The sequence below is a fragment of the Canis aureus genome, chromosome 3 (genome assembly GCF_053574225.1).
Source record: "Canis aureus isolate CA01 chromosome 3, VMU_Caureus_v.1.0, whole genome shotgun sequence".
NCBI lineage: Eukaryota > Metazoa > Chordata > Mammalia > Carnivora > Canidae > Canis > Canis aureus.
In genome coordinates, this window is record NC_135613.1 from 23711391 (window position 1) to 23739122 (window position 27732).

The window sequence follows — 27732 nt, forward strand, 5'->3', positions numbered from 1 at the left end:
TAGGGCTCCACTTATATTTTATTCTAGCGTGGTCAAAGTCATAGAGGCAGACACCAGGATGGTGGCCGCCACGGGCGGGGGTGGGCATGGACAATGAGCACGGACTGGAGCAGGGTTCCATCACCAGACGAGGAATGCTCCGGGGCTGGCTGGTGGGGTCGGTGGCATGATGCTGGGAATGCAATCAACACCACATACCCGTTCACTTAAAAGTGGGTGAGAGGGTATCATGTAATGTGTGTTCCACCACAATTAAACAAAAAAACAGAACCCCACAGGGAGAAGCCATTCCACGCCCTCCAGAATGGCCACAACTAAACGGAGCACCGTGTCCTGAGCAGCCACTGGAAAAGCACTTGACCGTATCTGCAGGAGCCTCCAGAGGGAACCAGCACGGCCGACACCTGCAAACCAGGCCTCTAGCCTCCAGAACCACAAGGAAACACATTTCTGTTGCTTTTGCCCCTCTGGTTAGTGGTCATTCATCCCAGCAGCCTCAGGACACTGCTGCACCCAGAAGTCTGGAGGTGGAGACGGTGCACGTGGGTCCCAGGCCCTGAGTTGTCCGGCAAGCACGGGGTGGCCATGCGCATGGAGAATCAGAGGGCGCCTGTCTGAGACGAGGAGGCGCGGGTGCACGGGGCTGGACAGGCACCCGCCGGGGGCCCTGAGATGCCCCGTGGGTCCCACACTTCCGTTCCCTACCATTCCAAAGCTTCTTTGAAGTGGTTTCTTTTCCTCGCAACTGGAAAGCACAGACTGAAACAACGATCTCTTTCTTTCTATCTATCTATCTATCTTTCTTTCTTTTTTTAATTTCAGACGTTGCTTCCAACCTCTGAGCCCTCTTCCACAGCCTGGAAGGATGAACGGATCTCCCGGTTCATCAGAGGCTGAACTGGGCGGTTGTTGTTCACCATCATCTGCTCTTCTTCACCAAGCGCAGAAAACAGGAGTGTGCGAAAGGCGGCCAGCTGGAATGGAGAGCAACCAGAGTATGCGGGGTGCAGGTTCAGAGTCAACCAGCTCCTGCCTCGTGCAGTCGTGCCCCCTGTCCCTGCCCAGACACAGTGAATCAGGGACAGCCGTGCATGACCAGCACAGGGTGGCATAGGGGACGCCCGAGCTAGGCCACAGGAGGCATCGCAGCTTCCGCCTTGGTCTCTGGCATCCCCCGCTCTGGAGAAGCCAGCTGCAGTGTTGTGAGGACATGCTAGCAGCCCCAGCGAGCGGAGTTAACAGCCAGCACCACCTTGCCAGTCGCTTCACTGAGCTACTCTGGGAAGGGGCCTGTGGCCCGGCTCAAGTGTTCAGAGTCCCAGGGGACACCTGGCTGCAACACCATCAGCGGCCCCAAGCCAGAACCACCTCGTATGCTTCCCCACAGCAAGGTAAGGAACACATGTAACATAAAAGCTAAATAAACACATACAATATAACATAATGTTTGATTCACTTCCCACTGAAGGAGCTGAAAGTGCATTTTAAAATCACCTCGTTTGTCCTCATTGTATTGAGGAGCCTGTGAGGGTCGCTCACATGTTTAGCCACCTGTGGAGCTGGGATTGTGTCTACACAATGACCACGTGTTGCACAAACTAGAGCTGCATGACTGGCGGCTTCCCCAGGGCATGGAGGGCATGGAGGGCATGGAGCACAGCCGTGTGCAGACCGTCCTCACAGGTCTCATCACGCCGTCTGCGGCCACGTGTCTCTCCCCTGCTCTTCGGCCACTGCACCTGACATGCACAGGGGCTTGTGTGCTGTGCTGAGGGACAGGAGGGGTCTCAGGGACCGGGGCCCATTTCTCGACCCGGGTCCTCCATCAGTGTGTCTGACAACTCTGGTTCAGGAGAAGAGCAGATAGCTCTGCCTTCCAGAGCAAACAGTGTCATTCCACAACTTTGGCATGAGAAGATATTCCCAGAATCATGAGGCTGGAGCCTCAGAAAGTGTACGTGTGACCGGCCAGGAAGGTCCAGCCTGCACAGGGATCAGGGCCATGGCAGTGCACTTGCCACATGTCTGTCATCCCTGGGCTCTGAATGCCCGACACACACAAGATGTCTCCACATTCTTGACATTTCCAGGAAAAAGAGACTCTAAGTCTTTAAAATGTAAACAAGTAATAGCTACTTACTTTACGGGGAGAAAAAGACTATTTAGAAAAGGAAGAGGAAGGAAATTAGAACCGATGCAAAAACGCTGGACAGCCAGGTATTAGCTTCTGGTGTAAGTCTGTGTGCGAGATGAGGGCACGGCTCTGGGAGCACTCACTCACCTCCTCCCTGCCCCCTGACCTCGGCCACTGGGACCTGCTGTGGCTGGTGGCCTGTGAGCAGAGGCTGTCAGTGTGCATGTGGGGTTTACTTGACTGTTGCATATCTGTTGTGCACCATGGAAACCAGCTCTGGGTTAGACAGTATAGTCCAAGGAGCATGAGACACACAGGGCCCGACCCAAACCCCAGCCACTCTGCCACCCACAGGCAACCCGCAGACCCAAAAGCAAGAAAAATAAATGCTTGTTAGGAGCCGTTGAGTTTTGGGGTGGTTTGTTACGCAGCATTATCGTAGCAATAGCTGACTGACACAATCCTTCTGAAATTTTCTCTCGCATGCATAACTTCTGAAGACAGCACATGAGAGAAACCTCTTCAGTCTCGACTGTTTACCATTCTATCACCTAAAGAAGTGGGACAAATGCTAAAAGTCTTCTCGTCTCCGTCAATTACCCCACTTCCTTAATGGCTTTCTAAAATTCATCGATGATGTTCCTTTCTCGGTTAATTTGTTCACCTACAAAAACCTACTGAGGTCCCATCCTGGGCAGGGATCCGTGTCCCAGTTATAATGTCACTTCTGTTTCTTTTAAAGTCACTTTTGTCCAACACACACTGCAGAGCAAGCACTGACCGGTGTGCAGGCGTTTGTCATTAGGGACACCTGCAAGGTCTCAATTTGAAGCCACAGAATGTTAGAGGCCACCAGAGTGTATTTCTCGAGTCCCTAGCTCAAGAAATGCTTCTTGTTCAGGAGCATCCAAACCACACCAGAAAATAAAACCCGTGACACCTGCTCACAGGACCTCGGCTACCCTGACAAGACAAATGGCTCCCGTACCATCCCGCCACACTGATTCAGGGGCAGCTTACCTGGTTTGGAGCCACTTCGATAGGCTGCTTCTGGATGATCCAGGTGACCGACTCAGTGAGTGGAGGGGTGGTGAGGGAACCCGGGTAGGTCCAGTAGTCCCGGCAGGTGGGCAGGAGGCAGGAGGGCTGGAAGGGGCCCATAGTGGCCCGTGCACCCTGAAAGACCAAGACCCCAGGTGGTGTCAGGTCTCAGGTAGAGATGGGGGCATGCAGGAAGGGAGGGAACGGTGCCCCTCATGTGCCAAGCTCCCTGTGCCGCCACTGAGGGGGGATCGTGCCTGCACCTCCCCTGCTTGGGAGCCTCTGTTCAGAATTCGTGTTTCCTTGCTTTGCAGGCTTCATCAAAGGGTGAGGGAAAGCTGCCTGTCTGAGTGCCAGGGGCACAGGTGGAGTGCCACCTTCATCCACTCGCCCGCAGCTATGTGGTGTGTAACTCCACATTGTGGAGGTGCAGTAGCAGACAGAGAGGACAAACTACCCACATTCATGGAACTTACCTTTTACCAGAGAAAAGCAGACCACAGCAGAATAAGTAAGTGAAATATCTAGTAGTTCTCACCATGGTTAAGCATGATGGAGGGAAATTTAAGTAGGATGGTGGGGTCAGAAATGCTGAGGGTAGGGCCTGGTGTTTTAAGAGGGGTGGTCCTGAAGGCCTCATAGAGAAGGAGACATTTGAGCAAAGACTTGGAAGAGGTGAAGGAAGAGGCCTGCAGGTTTCTGGGGGAAGATCCTTCCAGGAAGTGGGCAGAGCTAGTGCAAAGGGCCTGAGGCACAGTGTGGCCCAAAGCGCTTGAGGAATAGCACAGAGGCCACGTGGTGGGAAGGAGTGAGTGAGAAACCGAAGCAGTAAGGAGGATATGGGGGGGGCACCCTTGCTTCTGCCCACCACTGGGAACCCCTGAAGAGGTCCAGCAGCAGGGCCAGGAAACTGGGGCTCATCACAGTGCAGGGCAAGGTAGAGGTGCAAAGAGAACCTATTGGTTCTCCAGCCAGAGGCTCTCCAGCAGGGCTTTCACTCAGTGGTGAAAGGGTCTCTTGGGGTCCCTCGGGTGCGGAGACCTGGGAGCAATGTTGCACGCACCAGTGCCGAGGTACCTAAGCTGCGGAGCGGCCCCGGGCAGCACGGCTGGAGGGTGTCCAGGCACGGCGCGGACACCCTCGACCGGGGAAGGAGGCCTCCCTGTTCGCCTGGACTCTCTGCGCCACCTGCAGACGCAGGAGCTGGGGGCCCGCGGCCCAGCTGTCCCCTAACTGCTGACTCCCCCCAGTTAGACGCACAGTCCGGAGGCTAGCTGGAGGACCCAAGGCCAGGAGCCGCTTCCCGTGGCCGCTGCCGTCACTGCCACCACTGCCCGCGGCGCCAGACGATGCACTGCGTGATTCGTGTCTCCTTAACAGTTCAGAAACAGCCGTACGGAAATATGTTCACGTAGCCCGGCACCCACTGGTCTAGAGCTCCCAGGGCTCTGGCTCTCGGCATAGGCACAGATGGGTGCCTGCCGCCGCCCACACCGTCCGTTTCAGGGACTCAGCACCTCGCAGAGAGCCCCCGGAATGGCTCTTTAAGCCATCCTGCCGCCCAGCCTCCCCCCGCCAACCCCCCCGGCCCCGACCTGCTTTCTGTCTCCTCTGCTTTGCCTACACAGAATCCCAAGGGATGTGGCCTTTGGGACCAGCCTGTCCTTCGGGATCGTGCCTTCAAGTTTCACCCAAGTGGTGGAAGTTGGAGCTCCTGTTCCCTCCCACGGCTGGAAACGCCACCTCGTGTGATCTAGTGAATTCTTGGAGGAGGCGGGTCATGCACGCACTTGGGACAAAATGCGAGGAACACCGGTGGGAGCACCAGTGCCCCCCTGGTCCCTGAGACTGCAGCCCGGGAGGGGCTGATGTGCCCGATACCATCCGAGGCTGTTACCGTGAAGTTCTCCAGATCCACCTGCGAGAGGAATTTCTATTTATTGAAGAGGAAAGTAGGTTAGATACAAGAGACTTGCCCAAAGCCACGTGACTAGCGGCAGAACCCAGATGCTGCGGGAAGCCTCTCCACCCTAAAGCCAGCTATCCCTCCTTCCCTGAGGCTGCAGGAGTGGGGTCAAGGCCGCAGCCATGTGGAGGGGTGGCTGGATGCATGCACCACCGGTTTCCATCAACTAAAGTTTTGGGAGGATCCACGACTATGCATTGTCAAACCCACAGAACTGTAGGCCACGGAGATGGTGTCCGACGTGGCACATTTAAAGAATGGCTCCAGAGGTTGAGGGCACCCGCATGAGGCACAGATTGGGGCCACTGGGTCACACCTCCCAACCTGTGAGGCACAGACACCTGCTCTGCAGGGCTGGGCCTTTCGTCTCCTAGGCTCTCGCTCTTGTTTCCCAGGTTAGGAATCTGAGGCCAGAGAGGAGCGTCAGGAGCAGCAGCGAGCCCCAGGCAGCCTCCTCCGCCACCCTCGCTGACAGTCCCTCCCGCGTGGCTCTCCCAGGTGGCCCTGGGCTACCCAGACGCGCTCCAGAGCTTCTGCGGGAGGAAAACAGACCCCAGAGTAAACAGCACCTCACGGCCAGGTCCTTCCCTTCCCACCAAGAGGTGGAGGCCACGCCACGTGGGAGGTGGGTGCACACAGGGAAAACATCCTGGGTTTACTCTGGCTGCAGACCAGCAAGGAAGAGGATGCTTCCAGCACCTTGACCCTGAGGAGTTCCTGCGCTGGCGGATGGGACAGTGGCGGGTGAGGTGGTCCTGGTCCCATGGGGCCAACCTCAAGGTCAACATCAAGCGAGCACACGGCACACATCAAACAGACCCTGTGGAGCAGCAAAGGAAGGGCAGGCCCCCGCTTTCATCTGGAGCCGCTCTGGCCATTGTTGGGACAGGTTCCCATGTCCAGGGACCCCCAGGCCTCCTCGAGTCCTGGAACTCTTTTGTTTGGTACTGAACAAATAAACTACATTTCTTTGGAATTTCCATTTGTCCATCAAAGTCTTCTCTTGGCTGATGTTGGAGAAAACCTACTTTGGTGTCCTCGTCTTTTTGAGCCGAGCTCAAAGCAGCAAGGTGCACAAAGGGAGCTGAGCGATGATCCCCTCGCTGTGGGCGCATTCACAGGCTGGCAGGCCTTTCCCCCTGCCCTCGGCTTCTCTGTTCTCCTGGGACGGGGGACCCTGAGACCCTGCGCCAGCAGCATGCCAGGTAGCGTGGGGGTGGACACCCCTAAAGGTAGTTAGGTGTTTATTGCAGTCAGTTTTAAAACAAGCATCATCTCTGGTGGATGTTGTTGCCTGGGTCCAGGCTAAGGATTTTTTAAAGCTGATCAGTGTAAGGAAAAATACTAGGGGACTGATCATAACCAGTGACAGGTGGACAAAACCTTCGGGATGCTGCCCGAGTGGCTGAATGTTGGGAAACTTGGATGGGGTCTGGCACACCCACTATATTAGGGAGGGAGGGGTCCATGGGGAGCAGGGACCCATGGTCATCAGAGAGTGAGCCACAGGGAGACCCGTTCCTGGAACTGGACTCAGGCCCCCTCAGCCATACCCTTCCACCCTGTTGGTCTCTTATCCTTGCAAACGAGTCATTAATATAAATAAAGGTGCTTCAACTTCGAGCTACACAGCTTACCTTGTGCTTTATTTCCGGCAAGACTTCCACCAGCTTCTGCAGCGCCTCATGATGGGCCCCCAGCTGCCCAGCATAGACGAGAAAGGCCCATTGGAAAAGGCAGCCGGCAGGATGGCGAGCGTGCCCCATGCCCTGCGCCCCAGGTCCCGCGCCCTGCACCCCACACCCCGCACCCTGCAGACATGGTTCACCCGCTTCCCTGGGGGAGTCGTGCCTAAGCAAGATTACCTGTAGAAATACCCCTATCACGGCCACACCGTTCTCCCCCATGATGGCTTCTTTGTAATTTTGGTATTTCACAGAATTCCAGTGAACTAAATGCAGCTGAAAGAGAGGAGAAAGGACTCGGGTTGTCCGCACGATGCCCCAAGGACGGCGGCGGCTCCTCCTCCCCTGGCCGGGCCGCCCACTGCGTGGTTCGCTGGACGGAGGCGCAGCCGAGCGGTGCTGCCTGCCCAGGGGGAGCGAGAGCTGCAGAAAGTGGGGGCCTCGGCACCTCCCGCGGGAGGGAAGGGGGCTTCATGGTGTAAAATAGGAATCGGCGGCTGGATAGTTCGTGTGTATCAGAGACCCCGGAGCAGGGCTGCCAGACCTGTTATGGGACGCTCAGTTACGTTGGAATTTCAGATAAACAAAGCACCATTTTTAATGTGAGCACGATGCCCAAATTGCATTTTTCTCCTATTTCTGCCTCCCTCCTTTGAACCTCATCTATGTCCCCATTTCATGACCCTCCTTGCGTTTTCCCGAGCCCAACCTCGGCATCAGGACTGGCCGGCTGACGAGGATTTAAACAAGGGGCAGAGGACAAGGTAAGGAAGCAGGGGAGGCAGGGCCGTGGGCCTGGCTTGGGTTCTGTGTGACGGGGGCACCTGATTCTGATGCTGAGCTTGGCCCAGACCCAAGAAGGGGCCGGGGGGTTGGCACATGCGTCCTTCTGCAGGCATGAGCTGTGCCAGAGGCCTTTCTGAGTGGCGCCCAAGCCCCACGTCCATACCAACAGAGTCCAGAAAGCCCCCCAGCCTCTCATGGTCAGCAAGACGTTCCCATGCAGCTGCTAGGTGCCAGTGCTGTGAGGACTCTGCCCAGGGAGCAGGGTCCACGTACACTCCATGTGGCACCTGACTGCCAGTTAGCCCCAGTGCTCCCAGCCATGGGCACTGGGGACCAGTGAGGGTGGCACGGCGTCTCCCCACTATGCACGACTCCAATGGAATCCCCTACCCCGCTGTCCCTGTGGATCACACAGAAATAGATAGCCGGGCCCCAGGCCCCATCTGCAGGCTGGCTGCTTTCTTCAGGGGCCCCACCTTGGAACCGGATTTGCTTTCCAGCCACCCCCTGGAATGCTCCTTTTCTGGGCAGCCAGCTGGCCAGTTGCCCTACAGGCGGGCCCGGGGTGTAGCAAGCTCCCACACATTTGCTGTTGGGATGGCATCTACCAACCTCTGCCGGGTACGCACGGTCATCCACTGTGTGCTCTGAGCCCCATGCATTCGCTGCTCCCCAGTGGAAGTGGAACTGCTTTAGCCTGTAGTGGTTTTCCAAGGGGCCACCACTGATTCCTGGAAAACAAAATCAGCGGAACTGGGCTGTTAGTCTATTTGTTGGATTGGGTTTTGCTGTGACAGCATCTGTCTACCCTGAGGTCACACAGTTTCCCTCTTGAGAGATTGACGCCCTGCTGAGATGACAAACTGCAAGGTGGGCCCCGTGAGAGGTGGGACCCTGTCCTTTGTCCACCTCTGTCCCCATCAGCAGGTCCCAGGTGGCCAGAGCCACTGCAGAGATCAGCGTGGCCACCAGGTGGCGACAGGGACCTCATCCTCTTCCGCGCAGCAGGAAGGCAAAGAAAACTTTCTGAGATGAATGCTGGTCCTAGAGGCTTCCAGACTTTAATTTTAAAAAAATGATGTCCTCAGGACGCCCGAGTGGCTCAGTGGTTGAGTGTCTGCCTTCGGCTCAGGGTGTGATCCCAGGGCCCTGAGATCAAGCCCCGCTTTGGGCTCCCTGCATGGAGCCTGCTTCTCCCTCTGCCTGTGTCTCTGCCTCTCTCTCTGTGTCTCTTGTGAATAAATAAATAAAATCTTTAAAAAATAATAAAATGATGTCCTTTGAATGAAAAAGTGGCAGCTTAAATTATACCATCAAAGAATTTCAGGAACTAGTATGTAATGAGTGAGACGTTCACACAAACAAATTCTGAGAAACAACACCCTACCTTCTCCAGGGGTGCTGCCCTGTGTGCAGCCCCTGCTCGGTGTCATTTCACTGTATGACCAGGTTTGATTGGTGGAATCTCCTCTAAGTGACCCTAAGTACCCAGCATGGCCTCCTCCAGCACCGTTAGTGGACAGGAGCATCCGTCATGGGGGCTCTGACTCTGAACCGCGGCGATCTGGGCAAGTCCAGGGCGAAGGCTGAGAATCGCATGCACACAGGCCAGCCTATCTCCAGCTGCACTTTGCTAACAGATCTCCATCCACATTGCTACAGATAGGACGGTAACTCTCATGCATCTTGCTTGGAACCGAAGTGAGCACGCTGCTGCTGGGCTGGGGGGCAGGTCTGGAGGCACCCTCCCACCCCCGGAGATCCCAGGGTGGCCAAGTCCACATGGACTCCTCGGTGTGATGGTTGCTATTGACAACATCAGAGGCTACCGGCTGGTAGTATTCTCTGTTCTGGTTTTGCCATAAAAAGTATAAGGAGCAGAAAGTGCTGAATGGTAAAATAGGAAACAAATTTAGTTCACAATTCTGAGCTCGACCATCTCACAGAGCTCCTCTCTCGCCGTCTTTCTTCACTTGGAAATGAGGGTGGTTGGTCTAGACCTCCCTAGGTTCTCTAGACTCCGATGGTTTTATGGGGTAATCAACTCCCCTGAGCACACACTCATGAATTATATCTCCATTTTTTAAAAGATTTTATTTATTTATTCATGAGAGACAGACAGAGAGAGAGAGAGAGAGAGAGAGAGGCACAGACACAGGCAGAGGGAGAAGCAGGCTCCATGCAGGGAGCCCAACCTGGGATTCGATCCCGGGTCTCCAGGACCACACCCTGGACTGAAGGCGGTGCTAAATGGCTGAGCCACCCAGGGTGCCCATTTATATCTCAATTTTTAAAAATACACAGAGAAAAGCATATAAAAGCATTGTTAAGTCACAAAGCCTGAATCTGTGAGAGGCCAGGAGATGCTCGCAGATGGGAAAGCAGGATAGAGAAGAGAACCTCCAGGGAGTTCCAATTACAAGGCTTTAATGGAGATTTTCTGTGGCTAAAATGACAAAGGGGGATGATTTTTTTTCCCTGGAGAGGAGATGATCCTTGAGCCCACTGACCTTAGTAGTTTTGCATTGCACTGTGACTTACCAGGAGGGGTTGGGCAGGTTACTGGTAATCCCAGCAACGGGAGCTAGGATTTAAGCCCAGATCTGACACCAAAACCCATGCCTTTTCCACTTTATCCTTTCAAGCAGAAAACACAATCTCAGGAAATTACAGGACCATGAACCCAGGCAGTGGAAATCTTTGTGCTCCCTCCCACCTGGCAGCTTGTATCCATGGTGCTAAGGGGCTTTGTAACACTGGCCAACCAGAGACCTGGTGCCACCAAAATGCACTCATTAGTGATCAAGAGGTAAGCCCAAGGGGTGAGTGCACAGCTCGTCTGAGCAACTTTCCTGCAGGAGGTGCCCTGGGCACCGAGGCGGAGATGGCAGTGTGCTCACCCACGCAGGCCAACATCATCTTTTCTAGAATGAGAGCGCCAGGAGGCAGGAACGACGAGTGGACCTTGGATTTGCAGCTTACCTCTGGCTCGAACTAGCTGTGTGACCCTGAGCGAGCTGCTCGGCCTCTCTGAGCCTCCATCTCCCCACCTGTGTAGTGAGTGTTGGTGGGATAAACAGAGGTGCCTGGTGGAGGGTTGTCATGACGATGATGATGCTGGTGACTCTACCTCATGTAAACTATCAAGGACTCTGCCCCTTCATCTATTAAAAAAAAAAAATCACCAGCTATAATGTTCTTGTGGTCCCTTCCTGCTCAAGCACCTTAGAATTCTATGTAGGTAAGGTCTTCAAAAGAATGATACCAACTGTATGAAGCATAAATGCACCCCGAGCTGGATGTTTGCTAGAACCCTGCCAAAAATGCCCTTGTATAAAGGCATTTATTTTATTACTGGTGTGGCCAACAACAGAGCCAGGGATGGGAACCTGCTGGGATGGGAGGGGCTTGTGGGCACGCCCACTACTCCTACCTTTGCAGGTGTAGAGCTGCAAGGTCACAAGACCTTTTCAAGGTCACCCTCTGCACCGGACTGGAGCCCACGGACACAGCCCCATCCATGCTCACGAAGCAGCCTCTGGCCAGCCAGACTCCTGCCTATCTGCTTCCATGAGAGAATGAAGAATGGAAGCCCATCCTTTGGAACCCTGGGGCTCTGGCCCACCTCAGTGGGGCCCTCCAGGACTCATATCTCCTTCACGCTGACATCTAGTCCTCTGTAAACAAACAATGTTATCCTGGGCTGGGGACCACGGGAGCTCCTAACACCACCCCTCTCCCCCAGAAGGCTGCTGCACCTGACTAGCCTTGGCATACGCAAACACAAACAAGGAGATCAGCAAAAAGTGAGCTTCCTAGGAGGCTAAATGAGGAGGAAGGAGGATAGTTTATAGCCTGGGCTGGGCTGGAACAGTGCTGTGGGGCAGGTCAGTGGTGCAGACTCTCAGAATTGAGCTGTTTGGTGGTCTCCCTTTTAGCCTTTAAGTGCAGCCCAGGAAGAGTGCAAGAGCAGGTCAGAAAGCACGTCTACATTTGGGAATGCCCTAGGTCAGCCGGCGACCCCACCCTAGACCTGCTTGAAGATCCAGGCCGTGGGCTTGTGCAGCAGTTCCAGCCAGACTTGGGCAGCCTTCTCCCCGGGACAGGTAGGAACTCCACTCGCGGCTGCGGCCCCGGGATAAGATAATCTCAGGGTGACTTGTCATAATGACAGTGCAGCATCAGTGTAATCCTCTTTCAAAACAATTTAAAAAGGCAAGTCTGATTTGGTAGGAGGGGGCCTTTGGCAGACCAGGCCCCAACCCGCCGCGGAGGGCTCCTGCAGGGGTCTCAGCTGGCTGTCTCCCTGAGCCGGCGCATCGAAGCATAACTGGGGACGTGCCCGAGCCACGGCCAGACCCTCCAGATAGTCCGAGGAGGCTGACTCCGCGCTGAAAGGTGCCGTGCCCGATACCACTGTGTCTGGACTTACAACAGCCACTGTTAACGGCCGTCTATTTGTGAGTTCAGTGCTTTCACCAAGATGGAGCAGGCTTTTGGCAGGCATGGTGGTTTTAAGGCTTAAAATAAATACATGAGAAGTCTGAGATGCTCTAATTAGTTAAAACTGCAAATAGCACAGCGCAGCCAAGTCTCCAGCCTGTTCTTGGGGCCACCCTGGGAGCTGATGAACATCCTGAAGCTGTGACACACAAGGACAAAGGGTTTGCATGTGCTCCCCGCACCAGGAAGGTCTCTCTCATTCTCCCAGGAACGCCAGGGCCTCAGTTGGTGGCCAGCACACTCTCAGTGCTCCAGCAGCACAGGCCACCCTCCTCTCCCACACGTGCACCCACTCCCTGGTAGTTATGCTCTAAGATCATCCCACGTCAGCTTCAGTTTGAAAGCCAGGTGGACTCAGACTCATTGATTCCATGTAGCTCAGCTTTGCATGGGCCCTTTTAGCTCTTCTGCATCTCAAGACGACGACACGTTTGTCTTCAGAACACGGTGAGGGTCAAATACAGCCACGCTTACAAAACACTCCCTGGCACAGCCCCTGGGATGCAGAACAGCCCCCTAGCGATTGCGATTTCTGTTACTATTACTGGTTCTCGTCCTTACTAAAATGATCACCGTCATCATCGTCAACATCATCAAAGCAGAGATCTGCAGAGACCCGAAGCTGCCGATACTACAGCCAGGGCAGGACCTGCGTGAACAGACACAGCTGAAGAAAGTGTCCACAGAAGGGGCGCGGCCAACCACAGAGCGTCAAAGAGGAAAAATCATTCACTCACTCTGCAGGTACATGCAGTGAGCTCCTAGAATGTGCCACACTTTCACCTAAGCATTGGGGGTGGAGAGAGAATGAGACCGATGCAGTCCTGCCCTCTGGGAGCGTGGACTCAGAGGGACGGGCAGGCAGCGCACAGGTGGTGGGCGTGAGCAGGGGGTGTCACGGGGGCATGGAGGGGGCGCTCTTCGGGACCCACACTGAGTGCCACGGCGGCCTCCCTGAGGAGGGGGGCTTCCGCCCTGTGGATGGAGAGAAAGATGGTTCTAGGCAGAAAGCCACTGAACATAGAGGCCTGGAGGCAGGGCGAGCAGGCCACCACGATGCCACAGACGGAAAGTCCGAGGGGTTCATGCAGGGCAAAAAGGCGCAGGTGCCAGCCATGGCCAAGCAGCAGAGCCTTGGTCAACAGACCAAATATCCTCGTCTTTAAAAATGAATGTGTCACATGAGGTTCACCCCATGCCACCCTCAGCAGCCCCGGCCTGACCCTAAAGCCCACTCGTGGGCAGGTGCGCGGGGAGGAAACGCCGTGTGAGGCCGTGGCACCCCTCTGGGACAGCTCTGCCACCAAGGAGCACCCGGGACCCGGGCACGGCTAGGACAGGGAGGCCAGAGAAGTGCGTTGCCCGCTGAGGTTTTTCCATGTGCAAGGCCTACACTAAAAGCCCCGAGGAATAACGATGTCTGTGGCAGGCTCTCCTGAGTGTGAGTCCACCAGTGTCTCCTGCAGAGGTCCTCAGATTCATCCTCCCAAGGCCTCCACCACCGCTCCTTCCAATCTCTCCTCTTCCTCCCCACTCCCCATGGGCCTGTCCCCACCCCAGATGGTCTCGTGTCCTCCTCTTCCCGCAGACCCTCCTCCACCTTGACAAGCCTACCGTGTTCTACACACTGTGCTTAGTGGGCCCTCCTTCCTTTGATGCTCCCAAGGCCACGCAGGGCTGCAGACTGGGGTGCCAGCAGGACGAGTGGGGCTGGGAGGTGGGGGCACGGGCACCAGCTGACATTCACCCCAATGTCAGTTACCTTCTGCTTTCCCTCCCTGTGTGTCCCGACTAGCGATCTGCTTGCGAGCAGGGAGTGCGTCTCAGGCACAGAGAGCCTCCTAAAACTTGCCGGGAAAGCAGCACAAGCTGTGATCCTGCAGATCCTCGACGGAGCAGGAGTGATTCATTCCTGGGTAGCCCTCAGAAGGAAGGCGCCCGAGACAGGGAGGACGGCTACCATGCTGGGCGTCACGATGTGGCGGCCTCTTCCGAGGGCCCTCAGGCGATCCACCTCCCATTTCTAAGTTGATCCCGGTTACGTGAACCATTTTCGACACTAAGGGAGAGGCCCTGATGGACCCATGGGGGTGGGGGAGGCAGTGCTGGACCAGATGGGGCTCAGTCTTGCCTCCTAGCCCGGGAGCTCCCCTGGGCCCCTGGGCACTCGGTCCAGTCCCCCCGAGGATCAGGCCATCTGGAGAGATGCAGGGAGGGAGGAGGGGCTGGAGGAGGAGGAGGAGGAGGAGGAAGAGGAAGGAGGCCTGCCCTAGCCCCGTGTAGATGACTGTGGGTCTCTGAGCAGCAGCATCACAGGGGGAGTTATCACAGGGACACTGGCTGGTAGGGTGGGGTGGGAGCCTGGGATTAGGGTCTCAGAGGAAGGAGGAGGAGTGGACGAGAGGGCAGGGGGGTGGCTGGGGGTTTGGGGGCCTCCTGGGCAGAGGATCTTTCCAGGCGGGGGATTTCATTCCCACTGAGGGGCCAGGGATAGGCCTGGAGAGCCACACATCCACCTCACCTCCACATTAATGCCTCCGCCCCCAGAATGCCCACGCCTGGGACCTGAGGGAAGAGTCAGCAGAAATCAGGAACGAAGGTGAAGAGACACAGTTTTAGAAACTGGACTGACCATTTACAGATTTGTGGTAGAAAAGAACTGCCCTGGGACAACAGGGTGATGATCACACTCTCTCCCCCCAGTCAAGGCGGACATCGGTCAGCAGTCAGCCAGCGTAGCCGCCGCAGGCCTCTTCATGACTGCACGGAACCCCCTTCCTGAACCCCCTCATCCCCCAGCGCAGAAGCTCAGAGGAAGTAGCGGTTCACGCCTCCCTGCAGGCACCCGGCCTAACGTGGCAGGTGGAAGGGTGCCCTGGGATGTGGGTCCTGAGTGGACAGAGAAATGGCGGGGCTGTTCCTGCTGCCGTGTCCGTGACCCATCCCCGGGCCCCACTTCCAGCCTGCCTTTCCAGGAGGGAGCCTGTAGATTCTTTTGGGAGTTCCGTGTGGGCTGGCACCTGAAGACCCCCCCTCCCCAGTCCGATGGAAGTGACCCTGCAGACTTCACCATCATGCTGGTCTGCAAGTCTGCTCCACGGCAGGGGCAAGCATGGACTGAGCTCCTGCTGGGTGCACTGGGTGCTGGTCACGGGCTGAACGCCCATGGACTTGGGCTCGCAGCAACCAGCCCTCCTCGTCACCTCTTGGTGCTTGGGGTGGTGACCAGCTGTCACTGGCCCCACTTTACAAGTGACTTAGAACTCGCTTAGACGTGGGAGGGAGCACGAGTGCACCTGCGGCCTTAGTGCCTGACGCCTCAGCTGTCCAGTACTGTCCCTGCGAGTGAGTGACCGTCCAGGGGGCTGCTCACAGGTCAGGAGGAGCCTTCTCATCTGCAGTCCCCATCTTTTCTCCCTCAGCCAGGTGAGTGGGCCACGCAGAGTCCTCCACCGTCAGGAGTCCTCCTGATGGCGGCCTCTCTGGCCACCCTGCTCCCTCTAGTGGAGGACTTTAGAAGCGCGCGTGACCAGGCCTCCCTGAGACCGGTTTTTTTTGTTTTGTTTTTTGTTTTGTTTTGTTTTATTTTTGCTAAAACAGGGCAAAGCTGTCATCCAAATGTTAGCTCAGGGTGCTCAGCCTCCCAGCACCCTCTTTACATCCCCTGACTCAGCGTCACATCTTCCCCTTACAGAGGAGGAGACTGAGGGTCAGAGAGTTTAGGTGACTTGCTAGAGCTGATGACAGGCTTTACACCCTTTTTCCCTCGCCTTCTCCTTCTCTCTCCCTTCCCCCTTTTCTCCCCTCCCTCCCCCTCTGTTCCCCCTCCTGCTTTCTCTCTCCCCTCCCTCTCCCTGTCTCCCCCAGAGTGGGACCCTCACCCCCATGCAGTACTCTCCCGGCACCTCCAGTGGAGCAGCCCCTGGGTGCAGAGGTGCAGTGCAGGGTCCTGACCCCACAGGAGACCAGGAGATGGGTCCAGCATGCAGGACAGAGGCGGTCTGCCCTTTGCATTCCCCTACACAGGTGGACGGGGTCAGGGGCAGGGCAGCAGGGCCCCTTGGCTCCCTGGCATCAGGCTGTACACCTACAGGGCTACAGAGCACTGGCTCCTTTTCTGTGGACGGCGAGCGGGGCACAGGGTTTGGAAACAACCCTGGGCTGATAAGGGTGTCTCCTTTCCCAGAGTGGGAGTCTCTTCTGTTTCGTGGGGTAGTTGTGAGGATCGAATAAGATAAAACCTGCACCCCACCCAGCAGGCTGATTTGCCCAGCAGGTCCAGCGGCAGGGCAGGATCAGGGCCATGGAACACGTGCCTCCTGAAGCGGGACCTCCTGGCAGCCTCCAAGTGCAGGTGGGCCTGTCACCCCTTCCAGGAGGAGCACCCCGCCGGGCTGGGGCGAGGGGGCTCCCCGGGGGAGATGGTGTGTGCGCAGGGAGGGGAGTCTGATGGTGGAGGCTGCCTTTCCCTCGTTTCCTCCTAGGAAGCTCTCTCCCTCCTGCCCCTGCGCCAGCCCCCTCTTCCCTGGCCTTCAGCGCCACTTTCTCGAATTCCTTGGAATGCCCCACTGTCTCCACCTCTGTTATTCATCATCGCTGGCTGGCTGGCGCTAATCTCTGAGTACTCGTATCCCTCGCCCGCTGGAAAAACTGCTGGAAGCTTCCACGCTGATGGAAAATGTCCTCGGCCTCCTGTTTCGCTCTGAGTTCCTGGCAGTCACCTGTCGGAGTAACCTGACCTGCGTGATCCCAGATTCTGTAGTCTACCCTGCGTACCCTCCTCGCTCACTTCCCTTCTTGCTCATGAGGCGCGGCCTTGGCTGCCGGCTATCCAGGGGTTTTTTGGGGTTATGGGTGTGTCTCCTTATTCTCAATTTCTTACTGCAAATGTGTTTTGCTTGCTCCATCGCTGAGCTGCGTTTTTAATTTCCTTTGCTCCTGGCGGTCCCCAATTTCCAGTGGAGGTGCGTGAAGACAGGAGATGTGGAAACAGAGTGAGAGGTTGGGAATCGAGCTGGGGTTGGAGGCTTGGGGTGTGTGAAGTCGGGTAGGAGAGAGGGAGAGAGGAAACTGGGGTTTTGGGAGAATGACAAGTAAAGTAAAACCAGATTGGCCTGTGTGGACGAGAGCCACTGGAGGAATTATCTAGTAATTTATATGGCCAGGGAGAGACACCCAGATAATTCTTTCGGTCTGTGGCTGGGCGGGGCTGGGGGCGGGTCTCTTTGAACCAGATTGAGAAGGTGGTGGAGAAGCCAAAAAGTAGGGGTCGGGACCGGGTCAACACAGAGGCCTGGCTGCAGCAGGGCGCAAAAGTCTTGAACTCTGAAAGCCACTTGTGTCCGGGGTGGGCCGCGGTCAACCCGGGGTCAGCAGCGTGCACCTCAGGCCCTGTGGCGAAAGCACTGAGTGTGCCTCCCAGCCCCGACCACCCTCACTTCTGGGCAGGCACTTTGCTCCAGGGCGGGCTCGTCCCCAGTCACCGTGATGGGCTGCCAGGGCCACGCTGTGGTTTGTGGATCCGCTCTGAGGCCCGAGCTTCCATTGTCAGGGCAGAGGCACTGTCTCTCTGAGCCACTTATCAGGAGGGTGAACCAGAGCAGCAGGCCCCAACTTTGCTCCCATTTGGGATTTGCTGGCCCGGGATGATTCCAGCAGGGGCAAGCAGAGCCCACAGGGAAGATCCAGATCCCCCACTTTGCGTCTGGCTCCTTCCATTCCTTCGGTGGCTCTTCCACTACCCGACCCAGCCATACTCAGGACTTCTCAGGATCTCACCCTCTTCTTTGCTTAAGCCAGCTTGAGCCGAGCCTCTGCCACACGCAAGTCAGAGAGAAGTCTTACCCAGTACAGAGAACGTGTCCCTGGGGATCTGTGATGGTGTTGGGAGACTGACGCCAGCTGTGTGGGAGTATTTACACCAGGGAAAGTGGCAAATGCTACAAGTGGCTTCCTGTCCCTCCCCCAAGTCCTTGGAGGCCAGTTTCCTGATATTTACCAGTCGTCTACTAGCCAGTCTTGGAAGGGCCAGGCTCCCGTGGGCTCAGCTTCCTGGAGGACAGACCTGGAGTCTTCCAGCACCGCGCTCCGAGGTCCCATTTCTGGGGGTCAGGCGCAGTGTCCCCTCTATCCTGGGCCTCCCAGACCCAGCCCTATTTATTGCCTTTGGGCAGAAAGCACAAGGACGAGGCTGCCAATCCTCCAGGTGCATCCTTTCTACTTCTTTTCTCTTAACTCAGCCACTGTTTTTGGTCTTCTGTTCTAGGGCTCTTGTAAACAGGGGATGGAATCATTAATCAAACTGATGAAGGCTAAAAAGTGAGATTTATTGGTGCAGGGACGGTTTGGCCTTAGGCACAGCTGCATTTAGAGGCTCCAACAATGGCTTCAGGCCTCAATTTTTCTCCACCTCTTGGCTCTGCTCTTCCCTGAAGACCAGGGGCCCAGGCTTGTAGCTGACTACAGCGCAACACAGACAGGAAAGGATTATCTTCCAACGTGTCCCAGGAGAATGCTGGCTCTCAGTGGTCCGACTGCAGTTGCACGCCTACCCCTGGACCGGTCACTGAAGCAGAGGGGGCTGCTTGGACTGGCCATGCCCAATTCTATGAGCTATACTTTGGGTAAAAATTCAAGAGGCTGAAATTCTTAACCAAAAGGAGGCTTTGCTCTGTGATTCTAGGGATAACTATGACCTGCAGATCTGACACTGAGCCCCCATGGGATATGGAAACATCTAGAATCCAAGACACACATGTTCTAAGATGCCCTTGCAAACATGACAGCAGCTACTTCACCCTGGAAGCACCACAGATATGTCTCTGCTCCACCTGTCAGGAAAGTTGGGTGTGGGCTTCTTGCTGGTGGGTTAGGGATGGGTGTCCCAGGCTGATCCCACTGTCCCCTGGCTCTTCCGCTGGGGTGCACTCACCGGACATGGGCTTAGCTACTACCCCAAGCAGCTTGCTGGCTCTCTGGGGACCTGACCATAAGCCCAGAACTTTCTCCACATGTGCTAGCTAGTGCATTCCTCCCTTTATGCAGGGTCAGCGCCTAAGGCTTCACACCTGGTCTCTGCAGATATTGGGTGCAGATTTTTTCCAGAGTAGGTTCACGCTCCTAAAATTTCCTTCTTTAGAGGGCAGAGAATCCCGTTGTAATTTTCCTTAATTGGTAAAATGGGAGCTAACACCCATCTCACACAATCGTTGCAAGGATGGCTCAAGTTATTGTGAACAAAGTGTAGATAGGAGAAGGGGCTGGTGGTAAAGGGTGGATGTGGTGACATGATGGGAGCTTTCCATGGCAGGAACTGGGTTTGAACCTGACCCTTCACATGCTGCCACTTGACCTTGAGTGAGCTGCTTCCCCCAGTCTTGGTCTCTCCTTGAGTGGAGGGAGGACGCCGAGCCTCTCGATGATATCTGTTTGGTGCTGTGCTGTTATTCACGAGATGGAGGTACCTTTTAAAGATGGTGTTCACTTGTCTGTCCCGAGAACCTCCCACCTTCTAGCAACAGCATCACCATGTCCCGTGACCACCAGTGCCCAGAGCATGGACGTTGGTCAGCATTCCAGGGGCTCCCCTGATGGAGGGTGGGATGAATGCCGTGCTCAGCCCCAGACCCGTTCCCCGGGAATGTCGATTATTCTGTCAAATGTATCTCAACAATACACAATACAGAAGTCCAAAGTAACATTCAAAGCTTTCCGTATTTTATGACTTAAAGGAAAATAAATCCATTACATAGTTATCAGTAAGACCCATAATGACGCATAATAATCCTATGGGAGGAGCATGAATTCTATGGTAACTCATCCCCAACCATATCTGCTGTTTTCAAAATTATTGTATATTCAATAACTATTAACTAAGCAATTAAAAGTTCAGGAAGTATAATTCTTTTTTTTTTTTTGAGGGAGGGAGGGAGAGAGAGAGAGAGAGTGTGTGTGTGGGGGGGGGCGGGGGAGGAGCAGAGGGGAGGGAGCATCCCCTGCATGCTCTACACTCTCTGCTCTCCCCTAAACACGGAGCTGGCAAGCTCTCCTGCAGGCTGGAGCTCACTCATGACCCTGAAATCATGACCTGGGCTGAAATCAAGAGTCGGATGCTCAACTGGACTATGGAGCCATCCAGGTGCCCCAGGAGCTATTATTTTTTTACTCAATCTTATAAAATTGCTGCATAAAATTCTAAAAAATGATACAAACCACATCAAACCTGAAAACCTAATTTTAGTTTGCTCCTTGGGAATTTGAATTTGGAACAGACCAACAAGGGCAGAAGAAAAGTTGGCACATTGAGTAAATAAGTATGTGTATCCCTGCACTGCGCTGGTCTTTGCACTTTCCAGGATCTGGGTATGCAGTTGTGCTCTTTTATCCCTCAAAGAAGTTCCTCTGTGCAAACGTCTGCTAGAGCTGGCGCTCTGGTCCCTGGCGCTCAGTGAGCCCTGTGTGAGCAGCATCCCTGAGGGTCACTGTGAAGACCAACCCGGAGCAGCTATGAGCAGCTCTGGGCACGCAGGCAGCTGCTCAGGAAAGGCGGTTCCTTTTTACCTGTGGGACAAGGGGAGAGTCCCCTGGAATAGTGAGCCCCGCTGTCTGAGAAGTGCTTTGCAGGGCCTGGCACAGGGAGAAGCCTCTACCCCGCTGCCGTTCCCATCCATCCAAGGCAGGGCGGTTGTGGCTGGGTCTCTGCTCACCATCCAGCCTCTCCCTGGACTCCAAGAAGGCTGGCACGTGGCCTGCATGTGGTTCAGGGTGCCCGGAGTGGACGCTACACCTGCTCAGATGTCTTCCAGGCTGGGGGACACCGAGTGTCTACTAGGACAGCACAGTTTTGATGGGTGGACGTGCAAGCATGGGTGTCAGGGTCATGTTGACAAAGCCAAGATGCAGGGCTGGGCGGACCTTCCCTGGATGGGAGAAGCCGATTGAAAGCCCTGCAGCTTTCAGTTCAGAGACTCTGCATCTGCCCCAGTGACGGGCACAAGAGCAAGGCTGAACATGAGTTCCTGTTCCAGCGTCCTGTTGTTGACAACATAGAAAGGTGGGCTCCGGGTCAGCGCCCCATGTTGGGAGCTGATCCAGGTGACGCTGTGGGATGCAGGGCGCTTCCCTGGGGTGGTCTCACTTCTTCCCCAACAGCCTTTGAGATGGGCGTCTTGCTCTCCACTCCCAGGGGAAGAAACGGAGACTCCTTTGCTCTTTTAACGTTTCATTGATTTTCATCCATCAATTGACTAAGCGCCTGTGATGCTCAGTGTAAAATAGTGGTCCTGGCCTCGTGGGGCTCGCATCCTCGCAGGGCATCCTCGCGGGGCAGCGGGTGAGAGAGTAAGACAACTGGGTGTACGAAGGAGATGGGTTGAGGGCTGGTCCAGAAAGGACCTGGCACTGGGGGCCAGGTCGGGGGTCCCCAGGCTCCAAGATTCCCTGGGAGGACTTGCAAGACTCCGTGCACAGCCATACGTGTGGCTAAGATTTATTACAGTGAAATGACACCAACAGATCTGCAAAGGGAAACGGTGCAAGCAGCACTGTCCGAAGGAAACCAGATGCCTGCCTCCAGAGCCCTCTCTATGGGGGTCACACAGGATACACCAAGTCCCCCCAGCAACCAGTTGTGACAACACGTGGGAAGTGACACTCGGAACTCAGGTTTTTGTGGGGGCCTGGTCAGGTAGGCACTGTTTGCCGTTGGGGACTGTGGTCCCCGCTCCAAGAAGGAAGACAGACGCCCAGCATAAACAAGGCTCACAGTGGTCCCAACAGATGCTCAGGAACCCCAGGCGGAATCCAGCAGCAGCCCTGTGTAGCAGCAGCCTTCCCAGATCCGAGGAGCCTCCCTCCCCAACCTGGTGAGGGTCCTGCTGAACCTCTGAGGGCAGGGTCCACGGGAAGCCCGTGGCAGGGTGCTGGGGCCCGGTCGGGGTCGGAGGCTCCCGGGGCTGCCCGCACGGCCTCCCCTGCCACCAGGGCAGCTAGCCTCATGCTCAGTCCCCACTGTGTCCTGTGTTCCTGTTCTCCCTCCCAGCAGCTGGGCATCCTACGGGCAAGAACCAGCGAGGGTACCAGGCTCTGATGCGCGGCTAGTTGTTGGCACAGTTTCCTTCTGGCTCTGCTTTCAGGCCTCACGGTCACCTCACCCTCTCCCCGCACCTGCTCTGTTCTCTGTGACGTGTCATATGTGTACATTCCTATGGGCTTTTGACTCTTCCCGACCAGCCCTTGGAATATCCAGTAAATCTGTGCAAATGTCGGTGGTGGGTATTATCATCCTTCACCTCAGTGGCACCTCCCTGCCCCCTGAACACCGTGTGCCAGTAAAGCCCTGGCCCCTTCTCTGCTCACCCCATAGCCCGCTCTCAGGCTGTGCCCGGCCCAGGCTCACCTGACCCCTCAGTGGAGTCGTCGAATTCCACCTGGAAGAAGTAGCCGGTATTCCAGACATGCAGGCAGCTGGTCGCGGCGTAGGACACTTGGAGAGACTTCAGCCGCGGGTCGTAGACACTGTCCCTCCAGCGGATGTTGATGGGGGACTGCCGGGTACCCCCTGGTACAGAGGCCAGGCCCTTCCAGAGTGGGTGCGCTGGGGCAGAGAGGGAAGAGGAGGCCTTCACTGACCTGGTATTGGCACCTCATGGGGAGGCAGCGGCCCTCGCAAATGAGCCCCCAGAGGAGACAGCCCTCCTGGAGACAGCCCCACCTGGAGCCTGGGGCCCCAGGCCGCCCAGCAGATCTGTCCATGCAGGCGGGGCCCTCGCTCCATCTCCCCTCTGGAGCGTCCCCCAACACCGACTTTCCGGTGCCATCTGATCTGGTTTTGATCCACGGTCATCATCACGGCGTGGTCACAGGAAGCCTGTGCCGCCTGCCCCCCACCAGGCTGCATCCCACTGGGCTCCAGGGTCAGGGTGGGAAGGTGAAGCTGGGCAGCGTGGTTTCTGTGGATGATGCTGCTGCAGGTGAGGAGGCCGGTGGGTGACAGGACCGGTGGTGTGGGGCAGCTTGGGACCTCTCCCCCGTGCCTCACATGCACCTGATGCTGAGGCCAATGCACACCTCCTCCTTCAGCCCCTCCCACAAGGAGGAAGGAGAAACCACTCCAGGGGCCAGAAAATTAAGCCAGAGTGGCTACCTGCCCTTTCCTTAAGGTTCCTGCTCCTTGGGCTGCCTCCCGGCCTGGCAGGGTTTTATTTCTCTTTGTTCCTTTTAGACCCAGAACAAGGACCACCCCCCAACCCTTATGCCATCGGCCGCCCAAGGCCTGAGATGCCACCATTACATTGGTGTGTCTGGCTTCCCTAGTAAAGTGGATGTGTTGTTAGAGAATATTCCATATGTGGGAACATTAAGGAAAGATAAGTGATACATGGATCTGAGGGTGAGCTGGGGGGCAGAGCCAGGAGCCAGAGCATTGGGCGAAGGGGCGCCCACTGTGCACAATGGGGAGGTGACCACCTGGGCGAACGATGGACGAGAGACACCCACCAGGGAGAGCCCAGGCTCTCTGGGGATCAGGGAAGTGGGGGCTATTCTGGGGTATCGGGCTTGGCCGTGTCCCTCCAGACCTGGGGTGCAGACTAGGGATGCTCAGGCCATGTAGCCACATGACTCTCGCCTCAGGGCTGGGGGGGCAGCGGGGAGACACCTATGGAGGGAGTGTAAGCGCTCTTATGGGATCTTGACATCTTCCAAGAGGTGGTAAGAATGCAGATTCTCACATGACGTTTCTTGATGTTAAAGTGGAGCCAGATAGTCCACACAGGGAAGATGTGTTCATGCTCCCTCCTCACTCTCTGAGCTACGGGCAGGTTCGTTTCTTCTCCCCGCCCATCCCTAGCCGCTGCATCAGTAAACATGAGAATACCATGTGCAGCAAAGCCAGGTTGGCCAAGACCAGACGAGATAGCGCACAGACTGACTGTAGGCCCCGACTCGCGTCCGCCCACTGGGCACAGATGCTGCCACCTATCATGCAGGGCCCTTCCCACACCCCAAAATGATGCCTCATTGTGCTCTGCAGGCACATCCTGCACTCCTGCTGGCCTCCTTCTCACGATGGATGCATGGATGACAATAGACTCGGGGCTGCATGTCCTCTGTCCCAGCTCCTTCTGCTCTAAATCAATGTTGTACCAGAAGCCCTGGGTCTTTGTGGGTCTGTCCTCCCGCAAAGCCCCACTGAGCTGGCACAGGTCAAGACCACATCTGATGCAAAGTGACTTTTAACACACGGTACAGCCTCACAAACCCCCAGCCTCCAGCCTCACTATGGGGAACTGGGATGGAACAGGGCCTGACGTGGACACAGAACTCAGGAGCCACTGGATGTCATGGAGGTGGCTCTGGTCTTACGTGGAGGCTGACCTCGGCCCCCAACACAGAGGTGCGTGGTGTGGAGGAGGGCATATGTTAGGCTACATGTGCTGAGCTGCACCAAGGGGCTGCCAACAACCTTGTACATAGTCTCTGCCCCTGAGTAAAAGCATGTTGTTCATCACTGCATGCAGTGAGGAGAGGCTGCTCGAATCCTGAAAAGGCTTCCCATGCTTGCTCATGGGGGCTGCGGACCTCCACAGTGATGCTTCTGTGCCACAAAGTCTACGCCTCAACCATCTCCGGTCTCTGGGGGAAGTGATAAAAGTGATCATGTACACGTATCCAGCAGATATTAAATTAACTTAACCAAATCAATGGTATCCTCTTGTTGATCACTCAACACATACTTAAGGCTCCTTCTGTGGGTCAGGTACTGGTCCAAATGCAGGGGAGGATGAGAGCCATGTTGGGCAGACCCGGGGCCACCTTGTGGCCGGGCTGAGCCAAGCCTCCTGGCAGATGCACAGCAGAGAAGCACCTGTGGGACTGTCCGGGGACACACAGTGGTGCAACAACCAGCTCTCTCGAGGAATAGCACATCCCCACAGGTGGCGTCTGCCATTGCCATGGTGTAAATGCTCCTGCCATGGCCAGCAGCCAGCTGCCGGGGTGGCTGCCACCAATCACAGGCTTAAGAAGAGACGCACATCACTGGTGGCAGGGAGCCCCGGCAAGTCCTGGAGCATGGCAGGAGAACACCTGACCAGGATGATTTTGGAGCCTCCTCAAGCACCGTGGCCTGTCTCTCTAGGCCAAGCCGCAGTGATTTCCAGAGACACAGAAGGCCCTTCTTCCCCAAAGGGTCACTATCTGTACTTACGGTGGCTGGTGGTCCACCACGGACCCGAAGCAGGTGATCTTCCTCCTGCCACACTGTTGGGTCACTGTCCAGTCACTGACAGCCTAACGCTAGGTCACCCCAACACTAGGTCACCCCATTCACCTCGCTTCATCTCAACATGGTCACCCCAACACTAGGTCACCCCATTCACCTCGCTTCATCTCAACATGGTGTTTTATCATCTCACATCAGTGCCAGAAAGGTGAACACTAAGATATTTTGAGACACAGGCCACAGTGACATAACATTACTACAGTCTGTGTTACAATTGCTCTATTTTGTGTAAGTTGTGCTGTCAATCTCTTCCGGTGCTGGATTTATAAACCAAACTAGTTTTAGGTATGTGTGAATACGAGAAAACAGTTGGTATAAAGTTTGACACCATCTATGCTTTCCTGCACCTGCTGAGGGTCCTGGAACAGATCCCCGAGGGCTAAGGGGGTGCATTGTATTTAGGAACAAAATTTCTTTTTCCCCCAAGGGAAATGCACTGCTGGACACCAATAAACAAAACACTAACCTGGAGGCATCGATGTTTCAGGAAGCTCCAGCCTTCCCTGTTTGGCAGATAGAGCTGTGTGTCATGGAGCTCTGAAGGAACTGCAGAGCCCTTGGCTTCCCTGAACGTAGCTGGGAGATGGCGGCGGGAACTGATTTAGGCGCCCAGCACAGAATGTTGCTCGGTCCCATACACGTGTGTGAGGATGTGTGAGAATGTGGTTGGTAATATTCAAAAATTGGATACCACCTGATGTTCTCCAACAGGGCAATGGTTAAATACAGAGACACCCACATGGTGGTCCGAGGTGACAATAACAACAATTAGCACGTGGCAGTTGTCTGCAAGGTGCCAGGCACTGTTCTCAGCTTTTCCATCCCTGACCTCATTTCTACTTCCAACAGTTTTGTAGGATAAGTACTGTGATTACCCACCCGCTATAGGCGATGAGACTGGGTCTCAGAGAGGTTAAGATACTTGCCAAAGGGCACACAGCCCCACAGTGGTAAGGCCAGGATCCCAGTCTAGGGGGTCTGATGCTCTTCATGGTCGCACCAAGTATAAAAGAGGGGGTAGGTGCCGAGGACACTTACGAGGATATCCCCAGATCCCCAGTTGAGAGTAGAGAAAGCCAAGATGCAGACCAACATGTATCACTGGGGTCACTTTTTATTTCTTGAAGAGTCTTGTGAATGTGTAGACATATTCTCTGTGCACGGAGGAATGTGTCAGAAGGCTGAGAGCTCAGCTCAATGTAGCAGTGGCCTCTGGGACCTGGGGCAGGAGAGGGTGCAGATGGGAGGGCCTTTCTGAGTGACTGTGTGCTTTGAAATTTGCAGGTGGGTCTAGGATAGGGCACAAGGATTTGCATTTCTAGCAGGCTCCTGGGGGTGTTGCTGTTGTCAGTCTGGGGACCTGCTCTCAGAGTCCATAATGTTCGTTGAGAGCCAGCTTTCTATACATGCCATTCCATCTCCATGTGACCCCGTGCGACATCTAGTCCTTCTCTTTATAGATGAAGAGACTGAGGCTCAGGGAGGTACAGCCGCTGGCCCCGCTCTCACCTCTGACAAGTCACTTGTTCCAAGTGCCCATACTCAGGAGCCACTGGTTCTGAAGCCCATGCTCTTTCCACCACCCAAACCTGGAAAGTGCAGATACTTCAGAAATGAAAACCAGGAGTGACCTTATCAGCCAGTCTTTTTTCTTTTTCGACAGAGGAGAAATCTGAGACTCGGAAAGAGAGAGGCATGAGTCCAAGGTCACAGGGCGCTGAGGATGGGTGCTGCCACAGTGTGACTGGCTGACCTGGGGCAGTCTTTGGACGGAGTTGGTCGGATCATCTATTTATTGCATGTTTGCTGAATATATTCTCTCTTGGAGGAGTCTTGCAGCCAGGCTGCATGTTCCTAACAACAGCTCATCTTGGGGGGCACTTGCTACTTACCTTCTTCTGTGGATCTCCCCCTCTTGATGGCCCCATGGAACTGAGGTTAAAGGAATTGCTCAAGGTCACCCACAGAATGCTCAAGGTCATCCACGGGAAAAGAGACAAGTGGAAACCTGAACCCAAGCACTCTGGTCTGACTGCCTCCCATTTTGGAAGACACTACAGAATCAGCCAAGAGTCAAGCCGCATCTGGGAAAAACTGAAGGTCTACTTACAGGCATCATTCCGAGGTCTCTGTGCACAGGGACCTTGTGAGCACCATCGCTCCAGCCTTAGCAGATGACTGTGGAGGGTCCCCCATGTCTGCTTGGATGAGGTGGAGAAACCAGTGGACTTCCAAAGGCTCTTGCCCAACCCCGGGGTCCTTAGCATCTTGGATGTGTTCCCCACAGATCCCAATAAAAAGAGGGTGATTTTCTGGCTATCTGCTCTCACTTTGA

The 27732-nt window shown here is 55.5% G+C and overlaps 1 protein-coding gene across 1 annotated transcript; it reads right to left on the reverse strand.

Annotated features, from left to right (window-relative positions):
• On the reverse strand, nucleotides 1-27732 carry CA5A (carbonic anhydrase 5A). The gene is made up of 7 exons (XM_077891091.1): nucleotides 27508-27732; nucleotides 22512-22709; nucleotides 8225-8343; nucleotides 7007-7102; nucleotides 6779-6841; nucleotides 3155-3310; nucleotides 1-974 (listed from the first exon to the last, which is right to left on the reverse strand). The coding sequence occupies exons 1-7, from the start codon at nucleotides 27662-27664 to the stop codon at nucleotides 819-821; spliced, it is 945 nt and encodes a 314-aa protein (XP_077747217.1). The 5' UTR covers nucleotides 27665-27732; the 3' UTR covers nucleotides 1-818.